The following is a 19871-nucleotide window of genomic DNA, read 5'->3' as shown; positions in this document are numbered from 1 at the left end:
GAGTAAAAATGGAGAAAAAGTGGAGAAAAAGTGGAGAAAAAAATGTAGAAAAAGTGGAGAAAAAAATGGGGAAAAAGTGGAGAAAAAATGGAGAAAAAATGGAGAAAAAGTGGAGAAAAAGTGGAGAAAAAGTGGAGAAAAAATGGAGAAAAAGTGGAGAAAAAGTGGAGAAAAAGTAGAGAAAAAGTAGAGAAAAAAATGGAGAAAAAGTGGAGAAAAAGTGGAGTAAAAATGGAGAAAAAGTGGAGAAAAAATGGAGAAAAAAATGTAGAAAAAGTGGAGAAAAAAATGGAGAAAAAGTGGAGAAAAAATGGAGAAAAAGTGGAGAAAAAGTAGAGAAAAAAATGGAGAAAAAGTGGAGAAAAAGTGGAGTAAAAATGGAGAAAAAGTGGAGAAAAAATTGAGAAAAAAATGGATAAAAAGTGGAGAAAAAGTGGAGAAAAAGTGGAGAAAAAAATGGAGAAAAAGTGGAGAAAAAGTGGAGAAAAAGTGGAGAAAAAGTGGAGAAAAAAATGGAGAAAAAGTGGAGAAAAAGTGGAGAAAATGTGGAGAAAAAAATGGAGAAAAAGTGGAGAAAAAGTGGAGAAAAAGTAGAGAAAAAAATGGAGAAAAAGTGGAGAAAAAGTGGAGTAAAAATGGAGAAAAAGTGGAGAAAAAATGGAGAAAAAAATGGAGAAAAAGTGGAGAAAAAGTGGAGAAAAAGTGGAGAAAAAGTGGAGAAAAAATGGATAAAAAGTGGAGAAAAAGTGAAGAAAAAGTGGAGAAAAAATGGAGAAAAAAAGGAGAAAAAAAATGTAGAAAAAGTGGAGAAAAAGTGGAGAAAAAAATGGAGAAAAAGTGGAGAAAAAGTGGAGCACCCTTTGGTGCCTTTCATGTGGCACTAAGGGGTGCTTAGCTTTGTATTTAGCCAAAAAAATGAAAAAAAAAATGACGTAGGGTTCCCCCTAGTTTTGTAGCCAGCTAGGGTAAAGCAGACGGCTGCAGCCTGCAGACCACAGCTGGCAACCTCACCTTGGCTGGTAATCCAAAACTGAGGGCACCCCACGCTGTTATTTTAAATTAAATAAATAATTAAAAAAAAAAACACGTAGGGGTCCCCCAAAATTGGATCACCAGCCAAGGTAAAGCAGACAGCTGGGGCCTGATATTCTCAGACTAGGGAGGTCCATGGTTATTGGACTCTCCCCAGCCTAAAAATAGCAGGCCGCAGCCGCCCCAGAAGTGGCGCATCCATTAGATGCGCCAATCCTGGTGCTTCGCCCCAGCTCATCCCGCGCCCTGGTGCGGTGGCAAACGGGGTAATATATGGGGTTAATACCAGGTGTGTAATGTCACCTGGCATCAAGCCCTGGGGTTGGTGAGGTCAGGCGTCTATCAGATACCCGACATCACCAACCCAGTCAGTAATAAAAAAAATAGACGACAAACACATTTTTATTTGAAAAAACACTCCCCAAAACATTCCCTCTTTAACCAATTTATTAGAATGAAAAACAAATCCAGGTCTGGTGTAATCCAAGGGGTTGCCATGACGATCCACACTGTCCCAGTCAATGAAGAGCAGGATGTTCCCCATTGGCTGGGAGAGCAATGCAGTGACCTGAGCTAACATCAATGGGTCAGCCCAGGTCACTGCAGGGCATGACAAGTGCTGCTGTCAGCGAGGTACATTACCTGCGCTGATCTCCAGCACACTGACAGCACCTGTCACTAAGTTCAATGACCGCCGCCTTCACACCAAGTATCGCGAGAGGCCCGTGACGTCACCGCTAGTCAGTCTCGGGTCGGAAGCGAGAGAAGGTGATGTGACAAGCGGCGGCCATGGAGGACAGTGACAGTGCTGAGGTCGGGATGGCGGGACTTCATCACCGCAGGCAGGGCCGGCTCCAGGTTTTTGTGGGCCCCGGGCGGAAGAGTCTCAGTGGGTCCCATACACACGCAGACACACACACATACACAGATACATACACGTACATATACATATTTAAAGACAAACTCACAAAAATACATATAAACAGACAAATCTATACAGTCATATACACTGACATACATAGATACACATCATACATGCATACATACAGAGACACACACTGCTATGCTGCATACATACATACAGACACACACATACTGCTCTGCATGCATACATACATATAGACAGACACACACACACTGCTCTGCTACATACATACATATAGACAGACACACACATACTGCTCTGCTGCATACATACAGACACACACACACACTGCTCTGCTGCATACATACATACAGACAGACACGCATACTGCTCTGCTGCATACATACATACAGACACACACACACACTGCTCTGCTGCATACATACATACAGACACGCATACTGCTCTGCTGCATACATACATGCATACATACATACAGACAGACACGCATACTGCTCTTCTGCATACATACATACATACATACAGACAGACAGACACGCATACTGCTCTGCATGCATACATACAGACACGCATACTGCTCTGCTGCATACATACATGCATACATACAGACACGCATACTGCTCTGCTGCATACATACATGCATACATACAGACACGCATACTGCTCTGCTGCATACATACATGCATACATACAGACACGCATACTGCTCTGCTGCATACATACATGCATACATACAGACACGCATACTGCTCTGCTGCATATATACATACATACATACAGACACGCATACTGCTCTGCTGCATATATACATACATACAGACATGCATACTGCTCTGCTGCATATATACATACAGACACATATACTGCTCTGCTGCATACATACATGCATACATACAGACACGCATACTGCTCTGCTGCATATATACATACATACATACAGACACGCATACTGCTCTGCTGCATACATACATGCATACATACAGACAGACACGCATATTGCTCTGCTGCATACATACATACATACATACAGACACGCACACTGCTCTGCTGCATATATACATACATACACGCATACTGCTCTGCTGCATATATACATACATACATACAGACACGCATACTGCTCTGCTGCATATATACATACATACAGACACACATACTGCTCTGCTGCATATATACATACATACATACACGTATACTGCTCTGCTGCATACATACATGCATACATACAGACAGACACGCATATTGCTCTGCTGCATATATATATACAGACAGACACGCATACTACTCTGCTACATATATACATACATACAGACACGTATACTGCTCTGCTGCATACATACATGCATACATACATACAGACACGCATATTGCTCTGCTACATATATACATACAGACACGCATACTGCTCTGCTGCATATATACATACATACATACAGACATGCATACTGCTCTGCTGCATATATACATACATACATACAGACACGCATACTGCTCTGCTGCATATATACATACATACAGACATGAAAAAAAACAAGGAGAAAATTGTAGAAAAAATACCCTGACTATAAATAAATAAATTGCAAGTGCTTAATAAACAGGGTACTTAGTATATACATTTTTGCAAAAAGGTAAGAAGCTGTCTCACCTCGTCACGGTGTACCCATCTGAGACAGTCCCTAACCTACTAAAGTTAAAAACATATTCTGTACCTGACTAGTGTCATGTCAAAACTTCAATATGGATGGTAAAGTGGTTAGCTGGGTCCCAGATTAAATACACAGCAAAAAGTGAGAAGCAGGTGATTGTTCAGCCTCAGTATCAGGAGGGCTGCACCCCCAACTTGCATTAAAGCAAGATAACAGACAAAAAAAAAACCCAAAAAACTGAGCTGTGACAAATGTTCAATAAACATGCAACATTACAAGCATGTGAATTGCAGCCTCAAGACTAGAAAAAAACCTGATACTGAGGCTGAACAATCACCTGCTTCTCACTTTTTGCTGTGTATTTAATCTGGGACCCAGCTAACCACTTTACCATCCATATTGAAGTTTTGACATGACACTAGTCAGGTACAGAATATGTTTTTAACTTTAGTAGGTTAGGGACTGTCTCAGATGGGTACACCGTGACGAGGTGAGACAGCTTCTTACCTTTTTGCAAAAATGTATATACTAAGTACCCTGTTTATTAAGCACTTGCAATTTATTTATTTATAGTCAGGGTATTTTTTCTACAATTTTCTCCTTGGTTTTTTTCTAGTCTTGAGGCTGCAATTCACATGCTTGTAATGTTGCATGTTTATTGAACATTTGTCACAGCTCAGTTTTTTGGGTTTTTTTTTATACATACAGACATGCATACTGCTCTGCTGCATATATACATACATACATACAGACACATATACTGCTCTGCTGCATACATACATGCATACATACACGCATACTGCTCTGCTGCATATATACATGCATACATACAGACACGCATACTGCTCTGCTGCATACATACATGCATACATACAGACAGACACGCATATTGCTCTGCTGCATACATACATACATACATACAGACACGCACACTGCTCTGCTGCATATATACATACATACATACATACACGCATACTGCTCTGCTGCATATATACATACATACATACAGACACGCATACTGCTCTGCTGCATATATACATACATACAGACACGCATACTGCTCTGCTGCATATATACATACATACAGACACGCATACTGCTCTGCTGCATATATACATACATACATACAGACATGCATACTGCTCTGCTGCATATATACATACATACATACAGACACGCATACTGCTCTGCTGCATACATACATACATATAGACACGCATACTGCTCTGCTGCATATATACATACATACATACAGACACGCATACTGCTCTGCTGCATATATACATACATACAGACACGTATACTGCTCTGCTGCATACATACATGCATACATACAGACAGACACGCATATTGCTCTGCTGCATATATATATACAGACAGACACGCATACTACTCTGCTACATATATACATACATACAGACACGTATACTGCTCTGCTGCATACATACATGCATACATACATACAGACACACATACTGCTCTGCTGCATATATATATACATACATACAGACATGCATACTACTTTGCTACATATATACATACATACATACAGACACGCATACTGCTCTGCTGCATATATACATACATACAGACACGCATACTGCTCTGCTGCATATATACATACATACAGACACGCATACTGCTCTGCTGCATATATACATACATACATACAGACATGCATACTGCTCTGCTGCATATATACATACATACATACAGACACGCATACTGCTCTGCTGCATATATACATACATACAGACACGCATACTGCTCTGCTGCATATATACATACATACAGACACGCATACTGCTCTGCTGCATATATACATACATACAGACACGCATACTGCTCTGCTGCATATATACATACATACATACAGACACGCATACTGCTCTGCTGCATATATACATACATACATACAGACACGCATACAGCTCTGCTGCATATATACATACATACATACAGACACGCATACTGCTCTGCTGCATATATACATACATACATACAGACACGTATACTACTCTGCTGCATACATACATGCATACATACAGACACGCATACTACTCTGCTGCATATATACATACATACAGACACGCATACTGCTCTGCTGCATATATACATGCATACATACAGACAGACACGCATATTGCTCTGCTGCATATATATATACAGACAGACACGCATACTACTCTGCTACATATATACATACATACAGACACGTATACTGCTCTGCTGCATACATACATGCATACATACATACAGACACGCATATTGCTCTGCTGCATATATACATACATACAGACACGCATACTACTTTGCTACATATATACATACATACATAGACACGCATACTGCTCTGCTGCATATATACATACATACAGACACGTATACTGCTCTGCTGCATATATACATACATACAGACACGCATACTACTTTGCTACATATATACATACATACATAGACACGCATACTGCTCTGCTGCATATATACATACATACAGACACGCATACTGCTCTGCTGCATATATACATACATACAGACACGCATACTGCTCTGCTGCATATATACATACATACAGACACGCATACTGCTCTGCTGCATATATACATACATACAGACACGCATACTGCTCTGCTGCATATATACATACATACATACAGACACGCATACTGCTCTGCTGCATACATACATATAGACACGCATACTGCTCTGCTGCATATATACATACATACAGACACGCATACTGCTCTGCTGCATACATACATACATATAGACACGCATACTGCTCTGCTGCATATATACATACTTACAGACACGCATACTGCTCTGCTGCATATATACATACATACATACATACAGACACGCATACTGCTCTGCTGCATATATACATACATACATACAGACACGTATACTGCTCTGCTGCATATATACATACATACATATAGACACGCATACTGCTCTGCTGCATACATACATACATATAGACACGCATACTGCTCTGCTGCATACATACATACATATAGACACGCATACTGCTCTGCTGCATGCATACATACAAACAGACACGCATACTGCTCTGCTGCATATATACATACATACATACAGACACGCATACTGCTCTGCTGCATATATACATACATACATATAGACACGCATACTGCTCTGCTGCATACATACATACATATAGACACGCATACTGCTCTGCTGCATACATACATACATATAGACACGCATACTGCTCTGCTGCATATATACATACATACATACAGACATGCATACTACTTTGCTGCATATATACATACATACAGACACGCATACTGCTCTGCTGCATATATACATACATATAGACACGCATACTGCTCTGCTGCATGCATACATACAAACACACACCTTGCTCTGCGGGGCCCACACACGCGGCTCCGGGGGCCACACACACGGCTCTGCGGGGCCCACACACGCACGGGGGGACAGGGAGGGGCGGGGAGGGAGTGATGTCCCACATACTGATCAGGTCACGGTGCAGATGGGGCCCACACAGCGCCGGAGGGAAGCGATGTGCTGGGGGTCGCTGGCTGGCACTGTGACTCCTTCATCTGTGCGACCGAGCAGGACGCCGGGCGGTAGCTCCGCCCACAGATGATGCTCAATGCAGGAGAACACAGTGGCCTTAAAGGGCCGGCAGGCACAGTTTCCAGTGCCAAGGACTGCTGCCCCCGGGCGACCGCAGGTAAGCCGAGCGGGACCATGTGTGTGTGTGTGTGTGTGTGTGTGTGTGTGTGTGTATGTATGTATGTGTACATGCTGCGGGCAGGAGGGGGCGGAGCGAGCTGAGCGGGAAAGTGTGGGCTTCCTGCACGTAACTAAGATAAACATCGGGTTACTAACCAAAGCGTTTTGCTTGGATACCCGATGTTTATCTTGGTTACCAGCTTCTGGCAGGCTGCCAGCGATGGCTCCTGCACACTCTAGCTGTAAAAAGCCCTGCTTTTTGCTGCTAGAACCGTTCTCGAACGTATCTAGAACTATCGAGCTTTTGCAAAAAGCTCGAGTTCTAGTTCGATCTCGAACAGCCCCCAAAATCACTCGAGCCCCGAACTGGAGAACCTCGAACCACGAACCGCGCTCAACTCTACTCGTCACCCATATTGCCAGTCGCTTCAAGTGCCATATTCAATTGAGAGAGCCAAGCATCATCGCGGGCCCTGAAATCCATAATGATAAGGACAGAAACTGTGGAAACCACAGAAAATATGATTAGACTAAAGAAATCCATACAAACAAGGAAATGGGGTGGGTCATGCACAATCACCACACCACTTCAGAGCTACTCTTAGAGCACATCAAAACCAGGAGAACAGAGTAAATTAGCTTCAAAAATATCAAATAGTTTATTGACAAATTAATAAACATGCAAAGTCAGATTAGATAAAACAGGCACAAGAGGAAAAGATGATATAAAAGGCAATAACACCTGGGGGCTGCACGACCGTCACTAGGGGGAAATCAAATCTCCATCCACCAGGCCATATGTATCCAACAAGGCAAAAAAAGGCCCAAGTGGGCACATTTATCAAAGGCACAGCCAAAAATTTTTTTGATAGATACCCTGGCCAAAAAGTGGAGAATAAACAACAGGCAAGCAGTAGTCAAGTTGGTTGGTGTGGGACTTGCGGTCCCCCCCACCGTCAGGTTTAGCAAATCAGTAAATGGATGTCTACTCTAGGGCCCTGTTCCCCATGCGTGCCTAGTCACCAGAATTCTCCGTACATGACCAGCTGACTTCCTCAGCGTCTTTCTGTCCAACTTGCTGGTGACCATTCTCCCCCGCCAACGGCTACTACACATGCAGGGTCTGACTAGCGTGTCAGCGCGCGTCTCTCCTTCTCCTTTCTGCACCTTCTGCTCTCAGACTAACTCCTACTACTTTCCTTATAGCCACTGCCACCTTAGCTTCCAGCCCCTCCCCTGCACCCCTAGATGAGATGTGGAGGAACAACCCCTCTTGGGTCTGCCCAAGGGTCCCCTCTAAGGTGTGGGAGACCTAGTTGCTGTTTCTGTGCATACACACCCTATTCCAGCCTTTGGATTTACCTGGAAGCACTGTCCCAGCATGGGTGCAGTACTCTGTGGTGCCTGACCAGGTCAGGGGCGCCACATTATCTCTTGCAAAAGCAAAAAATGTGAGGCTAAAGCCACATTTTTCATGAAAAAAAATTAAAATTATCAATACAACAACATAATGTTATCAAGTTCTGTAAAATACCTGTGGGTTCAAAATCTCACTATGTCCCTGGATAAACTCCATGATTGGTGTAGTTTCAAAAAAATGGGATCACCAGGGGGTTTCTGCTGTTTAGATACCTTAGAAGCCCTGCAGATGCTACGTGGTACCCGCAATTAATGATAAGCGAGTTTCGAAATACTAGGAATCGCGATACTCGTAACAAGTACTGACTAATACTCACGAATTCATTCCGAATAGTGTGTAATGCAAGTCAATGGGGAAAACTCACAAAGTAACAAGTAACCCGAATTCCGCACTATTTGCTACTCGCACAAATAGTATGGCATTGGGGTTACTCATTACATTGTGAGTATTCCTCATTGACTTGCATTGCACACACTATTTAGAATGCATATGCAAGTATTAGACAGTACTCGTTACAAGTATCGCAAATCCGAGTATTTCGAAGCTCGCTCATCATTACCAGCAATCTATGTCAGCCAAATTATCTTCCAAAATTCAAATGGTGCTCCTTCCCTTTCAAGCCTGTGGTTTCTGACCACATATGTGTTATCAGTGCGCTCAGAAGAAACTAGGTAACATATTGTGCAAACAATGCAACATTTTATAGGTAAAGTAAAAAATTATTTTCATTCCACTTTCCATTAATTCCTGTGTAGCACCTGAAAGGTTAAAAACGTTCCTGACAGCAGTTCTGAAGTGTGGCGCCCCTGAGGCTTCAGTCGCCACAGAGGTACTGCACCTCATCCAGAGGTATGGTATTCCATCCTGGGTAAGAGGAGGTTATCCATCGGTTCACACAAAACACAACACTCTCACTCAGCAACACCTCATCAGACATGGCAAGGGCATGTTAAACCTGAAGCTAGGCTGGGGGGTGGAGTCTTAAGAGTGGGTATACACTGTAGTGGATTGTGGAGAAAGTCAGGGAGTTGGAAGGAGCGGTGGAGGAGGAAAGACCTGTGAGCTGGAGCTGGCATAGCTCAATTAAGGTGCAAGACAGAAGGAGTCCTAGAGACTACGGGAAGTACAACACCCTCCCGTGGCCTTGTTTCACATACAATCTTCACTTGGAAGGACTTGGCCGCAAATCGAGGACTGGTCCCTAGGCTAGAGGAGAAGAACCTACGTAGTCCACTAGTAAAACCAGAGGCTGAGGTGACTGCAAGCACAGAGGCCACATACACATACAAATTCGCTGGAAGGTGACCCCAAAGGACCAAGGGAGAGAGCTTCACGTCACCCAAAAAAACGGGCACCGACCCAGGCCTCTGTGTGTGAGGGCACAAAGCAGGAAGGAGAAGCAAGCGCAGGAAGACGACTAGGGAAGGTACACATAAGAAAGGTGCACCGAACTCGACCTCCGAACTACCCAGGATTGGCTGGAGCCGTTCACAGTGGAACCCCGCACTCCAAAGGCGGTCACTGACATGTTTTGTTACCTTGGAACCTGCTACAGTAAGTAAACATCTTGAGACTGCATCCCTGTGTCCAGAGCCACCATCATGGCAATACTACTGAGACTCCTGTACTGGGCCCGGTCAGCAGCAGGCAGGAGGGGGGGCCTGGACATGCTGACAGGCCCCTCCCCATTCATTCCTCTGCTCACCGGGCCCCAGGGGCAGGGAGCGTTGACAGTACATTTCGCAGGGCGGGCTGGTCGTGCAGTGAGCAGGAGGTGGGGCCCGGACACGCTGACAGCCAGGACCCCTCCCCTTTCATTTCTCTGCTCACTGGGCCCCATGGGCACGGGGCGGGGACGTTGCACTGACAGCACCTGCAGTCGCACAGGGGCCCCAAGCGGGAGCAGGCCCCTAGAGCCTGAAAACGTGTTAACCCCTTAGCGACCTATGACGTAACCCCTTAGCGACCTATGACGTACTGGGTACGTCATGGCTCCCTAGCACTTAAGGACGCATGACATACCCAGTACGTCATGGCGAGATCGCGGCCCCGGAGGCTGCGATCGCTGCAAATATCTTAGATTGAGGGAGGAGGGGCCCTCTGTCTGACCTCAGGAGGGGTGGTGTCTCCTCCCCGGACCTAAGGAGGCTGTGATTGGCTGACGAACGCCGCTCAACCAATCACAGCCACTGTAATATTTCAGCCATTGAAAATGGCTGAAACATTAAAATCCAGCCATGTTCAGTGCAGCTGTAGCACCGATCATTGGCTGGAGCTGGGTGACCTCAGTTTCACCCGCCCCAGCTCTGATTGGAGAGACCGGCCTTGTGACCGATCTGTCCAATCATTGTGGATCTGGGGCCGGTGACCGCTCCCTCAGCTTCACTCCGGCGTCTGTGGAAGGTGAAGGGAGCGATCGGTGAGTTTAAAGACACTGTCTCCTTTCAAACGCTGCCATTGCCCCAGCCCTCACCCATCAGCCGCCGGCTGCAGCAGTCACTGCCCCTGATCCAGAGGAACTGAACTCATCTGCTGCGTCCCCTCCATCTGCCACCGCCTCCCCCATCAGCCACTACCCCCTCCCCCATCTGCTTCCCCTTCTCCCACCTCTCACCTTCCTCCATCTGCTGTGATCTCCCCACCTGCTATGATCCCCCCCACCTGCGGTGATCCCTCCCACCTGCTGTGATCCCCCCACCATCCATCCGTCTCTCTGTCTATCCGTCCCTCTGTCTATCCGTCCCTCTGTCTATCCGTCCCTCTGTCCATCCGTCCCTCTGTCCATCCGTCCCTCTGTCCATCCGTCCCTCTGGCTATCCGTCCCTCTGTCCATCTGTCCCTCTGGCTATCCGTCTCTCATCTATCTGTAGCACCCACAGGGCAGGGGTTAAATATTACTCATCGCCGGGCCGGTGATGTCGGGTCAGGGGGATGTCAAAGGCAGGTGGCCCCGAGGTGTACAATAAAAGGGGATTTGGATGATGGTGGGGAATGATGAGAATGATAGTCTTGTGACGCCACCTGTGGTACGTGGCCAGGGATTAGCCGCCGCTGCTATCGCTGTCCTCCGGGGCAGATGGTGTTGCAGCAAGAATGGTTCTGCTCCCCACAGGTGGAGCGGGGCCCCGGGGAGGATGATGAGGAGAGTAGTGGCCGTTGGCGCTGAAGCGCGGGGCGATGGCAATCAAAAGGCTGAATCAGCTGCTGTGGTTCCAGCCGTGATGGGCCCCAGCCGATCCCAGATCCGTTGGAGGTTACAACCGGTACGGTGGTCGATGGGCTCTTCCTTCTTGCGCCTTTAAAGATGGATCCCCGTGGCCTGAAGCTGCTTGGGGACCCCGGTTTGTGTAGTGTTAGCTCCTGTCCTATGTGTAGGTGACGCGGGGCCGCTGTGGGGCTTGACTGTAATCATGACTCCGGACCCTATGTGGCACTGTGCTCCGGGATCTCGTGGTGGTCAGAGGGACATCCAGTCCCCCTGTCCTGCAGATTTTGGTGATACAACGTGAATTCTGTTCCACCCTAATGCTCTGCACCCTGAATCGCACCGGTCCCGCTCCTGTTCTCTCCTGCTGGAGAACACCCTAACTGTTGTGTAAGCTCCTAACTCCCCCTGATGGCTGCTCCTCCCCCGGTTCCCTGTCACTAGTGGGTGGATGTGTGATGCCCTGAACTAGCCAGGTAGTCACAAACATACCAACATACACACCCCCCACCCTAGACAGTAACAACAGTCAATCAAAACCCTTGTTGCCTCCCTCCAGGGTCTGATGTCCTCACCAGGTGGGGCTGAGCCAGGCGGTTGGCCCCACCCACCGAGGAGTTCACAGGCCTGGAGGCGGGAAAAGTGTCAGTTTAGTCTTGGAGGTGAAAGGAAGAGGACACGAACTGCAAGTGTCTGGGTCGGAGCCCAGGCACTGACAGTAAGGTTGGCAGACGGTGGTGGCCGTCTGCAGGAGTTAGCGGAACTCTGCAGAGCCGTAGGACCAGGGTTGGGTGTTGGCCCGCCGGTACCGAACCGGGGAGCGGAGTGAAGCTAAGTGTGGCGCCCTGGACAAGCCAGGGGCCACAGAGCACAACACCCTACACACCCCACACTCCCAGCAGGCACACCGAAGTCAGACAAAAACCCTTGTTGCCTTCCTCCAGGGGCTGATCATCACACCAGGGGGTGGGCCAGGCGGTTGGTCCCGCCCACCGAGGAGTTCACAGTCCTGGAGGCGGGAAAAGAGTTCAGTTTAGTTTGAGAGGAGTTGAGGAGTGGAGAGAGATTAGATTTGGAAGTGAAAGTGGTAGGAGGAAAGTGGTAAAGGAGCAACTGACTGACAGCGTCCGGGTGTGTGGCCCGGGCGAGACAGCAAGGTTGGCAGACGGTGGTGACCGTCTGCAGGAGTGGCCTATCGGAGTTACCGTGAGGACCGTGGACGGGCGGTGGCCCGGCGGTACCGGACCGGTACACGAAGAGAAGTCAGCACCATCTGGCAGGGGCTTGCGGACCCCGGCAAGGCTAGGAGTTGCCGTGAATTTGCCGAATCCGTTAGTGAAGGGGACCTCCTGGGTCTCCAAACAGCCAAGTCCCGACAGAAGGCGACAGTCCAACCAGAATAGGGAAACACCACCACCGCCAAGGCAACAGTTTCTCAGGGCCAGAGCCTGCGGGCAAGAATAGGGCTCCTCCAGCCCACATCCAAGCTGGGGAGCGGGTTACCGGTGGGGACCCATCGAACCAACAACCGTACACAGGTGCAGGGAAAGGCAGTCACCATCAACCTGCAGGGAGTAACAACACCGCAGCCGTCTGTGGGACCCGTCCATCCAGCCGAGTGTTTTACCGAGAACTGTGTCTTCATCATTGGGCTGAGTACCACCGTGCCGTGCGGCACAGCGCTGCCCCTGCGACCCTGCACCTCTCCAGGCCCCGTAACCCGCCTGCCATCCACCCCTACCCCATCACCGGGCCCCGGGACCACCAGCCCCCTACCCACGGAGGGGAGAAATAACATCAAAGCTGCTCCCTGTCACCGCTCCCGGGATCCCCATCCAGAGCAGCGGTGGTGTCACCAATATCACCACAACCGTGGGTGGCGTCACGGACAATATCAAATCCCCACAATCAATCCCACCCTTTTCACTCACGGGCGAGGAGCGCCGCTCGAGTCCCCGGGATCCGGCCCACCGCTCGAGCCACCGCCGAGCAGCAGCAGCCGGACCCGAGCAGTGGGAGAGCGCAGCGTCCCCTCCTCCGCCCGCGACACTAAGCACACACAGGCAGGGCCATCGGACCCCGACCAGGCTTGGAGCCGCCGTCAATAGTCAAATCCGAGTGTGACAGGAACCCCAGGGGTTTTCCAACAACCAAGTCCCGACAGAAGGCAACCGCTCACACCGTGAGGATATACAGCCACCGCCACAGGCTAGAGATCCAAGGGCCAGCGCCTGCGGGCAAAACGGGCTCCTACGGCACCTATACGCCAGGGAGCGGACTACCAGTGGGCAACCACAGGAGTCAGAACATTCTAAAAGGTGCAGGGAAAGACAGCCACCATCAGCCATCCGGGGAGTGCACAACAACAACACTGCAGCCGGCTGCGGGACCCGTCCATCCGGCTGTTTTGGTTTATCAGAGACTCTGTCAGTGATTGTCTGAGTGAGTACACTAGTGCCGTCCGGCACCGCGCCGCGCAGTCCCTGCACCCCAGCCATCCAGCCTCCCCGTTACACCACCGGGCCCCGGGATCACCAACCCCCTACCCACGGAGGGGACAACATCCCACCTGCTCCCTACCATCTCTCCCGGGATCCCCGTCACCAGCAGCGGTGGTGTCATCATCACCACGTCCCGTGGGTGGCGTCACGAACAATCTCCCTAACCAAACTATCCCTTTTCACTGACGGGTGAGGAGCACTGCTCAAGTCCCCGGGTCCGGCCCACCGCTCGAGCCACCGAGCAGCAGCAGCAGAAGCCCCGGACCCGAGCGTGGCGAGCGCGTCCCCTCCGCCCGCGACAGATGCCCCCCATGTTTGGTGACTACCTTAAGACCCGACCCTAGCCTGGTCCCCAATGGGGAGGGCAACCTGGTTGTGTATATGAGTTTGTGTTGTGGAACTGGCACCGACCTCCTCTGGATCCAGGATGAGTACTGCACCTTAAGTGAGGTGCAGTCCCTGTGGTGACTGAAGCCTCAGGGGCGCCACATATCCATCTATCTATCTATGATTCTATCTATCTAGCCATCTATGTATGATTCTATGTATCTGCTGAAAGAGCCTTAAAGTGAATCTGTCAGCAGGTTTTTGCTCCCCCATATGAGAGCAGCATAAAGTAGAAACAGATATCCTGATTCCAGCGATGTGTCAATTACTGGGCTGTTTGTTTTCATTGTGATAAAATCAATGTTTTCTCTTCTGCAGATCTAGCAGTTATACAGAGCTCATGAATATGCTGGACTACCTGCAGCATGACGAGTAGCCCTGTAATGATAATCTCCTGCTGATTAACCAGTGATGTTATCAAAACTATACTAGGCAGCCCAATAAGTGACAATTGCTGGAATCAGGATCTCTTCGCCTATGTTATTCTGCGCTCAGATTAGGTGTTAAAAACCTGGTGACAGATTCCCTTTGAAGGGGTTGTTAGGTCTAAATCCACAAGTCTGCATTATCACAATTTGGTTTCAATTACTTTAAAAACTGTATGTGACACATTCCCTTAAAGAAAAAAAATAGATATACCAAAAATAAATATAGACCAAAGAAGTTAGATTTAAAAAGAAAAAAAAAAAGTTAGAGTAAAGTAGGGTCCTGTCAAAAGAGTCCACCTTGTCGTGGTAACAGGCCTAAAAAAATCTTTTGGCCAAAACAAAATCTGATGGCTACTTGTGTGACACGGTGTTCAGTGTAAAGGGTTAATGTGTGATTGGTGAGGTTTTAGTGCAGAAGTGAAGTTTTCTAAGAGTGGCGGTGAGACTGTGGAAGATTCGCGGAGCTGGGGCGGAGGCGGGGCTGGGGCGAGGTGAAGCTGGGGTGGAGGTGGGGCTGGGGCGGAGCCTCAAGGGAGCCCCGAACTTTTGCCAGTATGGGGCCCTGAAATTCCTAGTGGCAGCCCTGCCTGTGTCACTCAGTTATTCACCTGGGCCTCCTGCCCTGCAACCCCTGCCATTGCCTACTACTACTCCCATCCGCCCTGGGACCCAGGTCTACCTGTGGAGAGTTATACCAACCAAACTGTGTCACCATCTGCCCCAGAGGTCCCCATCCTGCAACGGCGACACCTAATTTGCCGCATACCACAGGTGGTGTCACGAATAAACTGTTATCATCCCCTTCCTATTTCCTAAATGACAACGCCGGGGTCACGGAGCCGGGACTCATCACTGCGGCGTCCCACGAGCTGAACCGCAGCCCCGGTGCGGGCGTGTCAGAAGCATTTCTGGGGTGTAGTTTTTAAAATGGTATCACTTTTGGGGAGTTTCCAATATATTGGCACCTCAAATTGCATTCAAATCGGAATAAGACCCTAAAAGAAGAAAAAAGGTTTTGTAAATTTCTTGAAACAATATTGTTGTTAAACTTTTATCCATTCTCGCATCCTAACAAAATAAAATGATGTCCGATACAGATGTAAAGTAGACATGTGGGAAATGTTATGTATTAATTATTTTGTGTGACTTAACTCTTTTATTTAAGGGTGTAAAAATTGAAAGTTTGAAAACTGTCACAAAGAAACAGTCACAGAAACACTGGGATTTGTTGACGTATTCCAGATTTATTACCATAATGTGACACTGGTCAGATTTTCAAAAATTTGCCTGTTTATGAAAGTCAAAATTGGGGTTAAGAACCCAGTGCCTTAGAGCCACAGGTTGGAGGCACTTCCGGAAAAAAAGTGTTGCTTCTTTAAGCGATGAGGAGTGCACAAGTGCCCTAAGCGCGCTCCCAAGACACCTGTGCGGTGTGCCCTGTCCCAAGGAGCAGGAAGCTGTGGCAGGAGGAAAGTAAACAACAGCGCAGCTGGGATGGGAACCACATCGGTGTCCATGCCGGTAGAAGGGTTAGAGAGTTTGCCTGAGGTACAGCTGACATGGCAAAAAAAAACAGGCTAAGGCTCGTATAGAGTTTGAAATTGACGAACCTTTATCGAACAAGTTTGCTCATCTCTAGTTAGGAATGTAAATAATGTAGACCGTTATGATCAAAGTTTTATATACTTTGTGTTGATTTTTTTACATTTTTTCTCTTTTGTACAGACACTTTGGTGAGGTCCTATTCTTCGGAGGACAAAATGAAAAGACAAATCTTCTTCCGGAAACGTTTTTTCTCATGTTTCTTGATCTTCATATTCTTGTTCTGGTATTTCTTCAACTACGAAAGCCCAATAAAAATAATCAACAAGCTTACTGAAGATTCTGTAAAATTAAAGGACAGAAATATAACTGTGAATAATATGACTTACCCGGTGGTCACGCACCCCCTGGCTCTTCGGTACCCATTTCCATACAAGTTCCTCATTAACGAGCCTGACAAGTGCAAGAACCGGAAGCCTTTCCTTGTTATAATGGTGCTTGTTCGATGTCAGGACTTGGAGACTAGACGTACAATACGAGAAACCTGGGGTAATGAAAGTATTTATGATGTTGAGGTGGTCAAGGTTTTTCTGGTGGGTCTACCTCAGATTGCTCCTGAGAAAACCAGGCATGTGTTGGAAGAGGAAAGTGCAACCTTTGGCGACATCATACAACAAGACTTCATAGACACCTATTACAATTTGACTCTAAAATCCTTAATGGGTATGGAGTGGGTGACCAAATTCTGTCCTACTGCCAGCTATGCCTTGAAGGTAGACAGTGACATGTTTCTTAATGTAGACTACCTGATTCATAATGTTCTTTATCCAGACGTACCCATTCGTACAAATTACTTTACTGGAGCCATAGTTAAGGGATTTAGACCTGTGAGGTACAAGGCTTCTAAGTGGTATGTACCTATAGAAATTTATCCAAATGATACCTACCCAACCTATTGCTCTGGTGCTGGATATGTTTTTTCACTTGACATGGCAAAAAAAATATATGATGTTGCCCAAAAGATTTGGGTCATCCCCATGGAAGATGCTTTCATGGGAATTTGCTTGTATAAACTCCACATTCCAATTAGTGAATCCCCTAAAGGTGCATTTATCACCTACAGGCTTAATTATGATCACTGCAAATTTAGGAAAGTTGTCAGGGTGCAGGATTATTCTGGAAAAGAACTCCGAAATGTATGGGCCGACTTTCAAGCTAAGAAGTCTCAGAGTTGCTAAGAAAATAGGAACATATAGAATTTCTGTAAAAATCCAGTATTTTGACTACTAAAAGTCATGTTGATAGTAAAATTAAGACCCTGAGTTCAACAGATTTCACTGAAATATATCTTATTTTCATGGTGCCTCTCCACTTTTGGACAGCACAGTTCTTGAGATCATTGCTGATCACATTTATCTCTTTAGTGACCCACTCCTCTAAGCTTTATTGTCCGATGGTCTTTCATACACTCTTGACGGGCACTCTAGACAATGTCCTGAAACTTTCCATAAGTGTTTAATTAACTAACTAGTCTGAAAGAAGGAAAAGAAGAGGAGAGCACTCACCTGGCTGCTGTACACAAAAAGTCTGTTTATTTCAGCTTCAGGTAAAATATAAAAACAGCGGGGGGAGGGGCAAAAGCATGGCACAGCAGACGACGGCCGTTTCGTGCTTAACAAGCACTTCAACAGGTCTACAGATTAAGCTTGTTAAGCACGAAACGGCCGTCGTCTTCTGTGCCGTGCTTTTCCCCCTCCCCCCCCTTGCTGTTTTTATATTTTACCTGATGCTGAAATAAACAGACTTTTTGTATACAGCAGCCCGGTGAGTGCCATCCTCTTCTTTTGCTTCTTATGGATGGGACCTATGCTTGGAAGAAGCACCAGTGCCCGGAGCAGAGCTGTTACTATGCCTGAGTGAGCTGTACTGGACTTTGAGGGGAAAGGTGAATTTGCTTGGAGGTCGGTCGGGGAGCTGATTGGTGCCCGGTGTTCCTTTTCTTGGATTCTTCTAACTTCTAGTCTGGTTTAACACACACTCTGAATCCAGTTTGCAATAAAAACATTAGGAAGTGACTCAACTTAAAAGAAAATAAATCGAAAAAGGAGTTGAGAATTAGTCAGAAATGCATTTCGAAGATTTTATTGCATCCCTCTGAACAGCAGAAATGCTAATCTCATGTGAGTGGCAACGCTCTGCTAGGACTCACAGGAAGTGTCACGATAGTGACAGGGGTTATCAGTAGTCCCCAAGCTGTCATGGCAACCCATTGGCCCCTATGATAGCGTCACTGGGCCACTGATGGCGGCAGAAAATTGTATGATCCCCTCCAGAGAGCATTAGATGGCGCTGTCAGAACTTGAAAGCATAATCTAAGGAGTTAACAGACATGGGTGGATCAGAGATCCACATTCACCTGTTAGCCGCACAAGTCTGCTGTTCAGATCACCCGACACGTGCAGGGAATAATGTGGGCTCACCTTCTGAGCCCACATTAAAATGACAGACATGACTCAGAATGTTTAGGTATATGGTTAACTAACCCCTTAGCAACCACGGGTGGTAATATTAAGTCCTAGTGGTTATAGTGTTAATAGTGTTAATCCCCGCGGGCTGCTGCAAGCAGCCTGTGGTTATCAGTGCACATGTCAGCTGATTTGTACAGCTGATATGTGTGACTGCCAAGCATGAGTGGAATCGCGTTCCACCCGTGCCTTTTAACCCCTTAAATGACGCCATCAATATGTGACAGCGCCATTATATTCGCGATCGAGCTAAAACTTTACTTACCGGCCGATACTCAAAGTCACATGGCGTGATCTCGTGGATCCGGTGATTGTCATGATAGCACAGGGTTATATGATGACTCCTGTGCTCACATGACTCAGGACCTGTAAAAAATAGCTACTGGCTGCTACAAGAGATGATCATTTCTCCCGGTCTGAGCGGTTCTGCTCTGATCAGGAGAAATGAATGAGCAATCAGACTGCTGATCCATATATTCCCTTAGGGGAACTAGTAAAATAAAACAAAAAAGTTTAAAGAAAAGTTTTAAAAAATTAAAAAAACCTAAAAGTTCAAATCAACCCCTTTTCGCC

At 47.0% G+C, this 19871-nt stretch overlaps 1 protein-coding gene across 1 annotated transcript in view; it reads left to right on the top strand.

The window, feature by feature from the left end:
* LOC142302031 (beta-1,3-galactosyltransferase 1-like) overlaps window positions 1-18338 on the top strand; it is a 40232-nt gene extending 21894 nt beyond the window's left edge. The window contains exon 2 of the mRNA XM_075343105.1: window positions 16957-18338. Coding sequence (XP_075199220.1) covers window positions 16957-18011 — 1055 coding nt within the window. The 3' untranslated portion in view covers window positions 18012-18338. The remainder of the gene's footprint in view (window positions 1-16956) is intronic.
* Window positions 18339-19871: the final 1533 nt, after the last annotated feature.

This window comes from Anomaloglossus baeobatrachus, chromosome 4 (assembly GCF_048569485.1).
Source record: "Anomaloglossus baeobatrachus isolate aAnoBae1 chromosome 4, aAnoBae1.hap1, whole genome shotgun sequence".
Lineage (NCBI taxonomy): Eukaryota > Metazoa > Chordata > Amphibia > Anura > Aromobatidae > Anomaloglossus > Anomaloglossus baeobatrachus.
The sequence above is the reverse complement of the archived record's forward strand: the minus strand, read 5'-3'. Positions and strand labels throughout refer to the sequence as shown.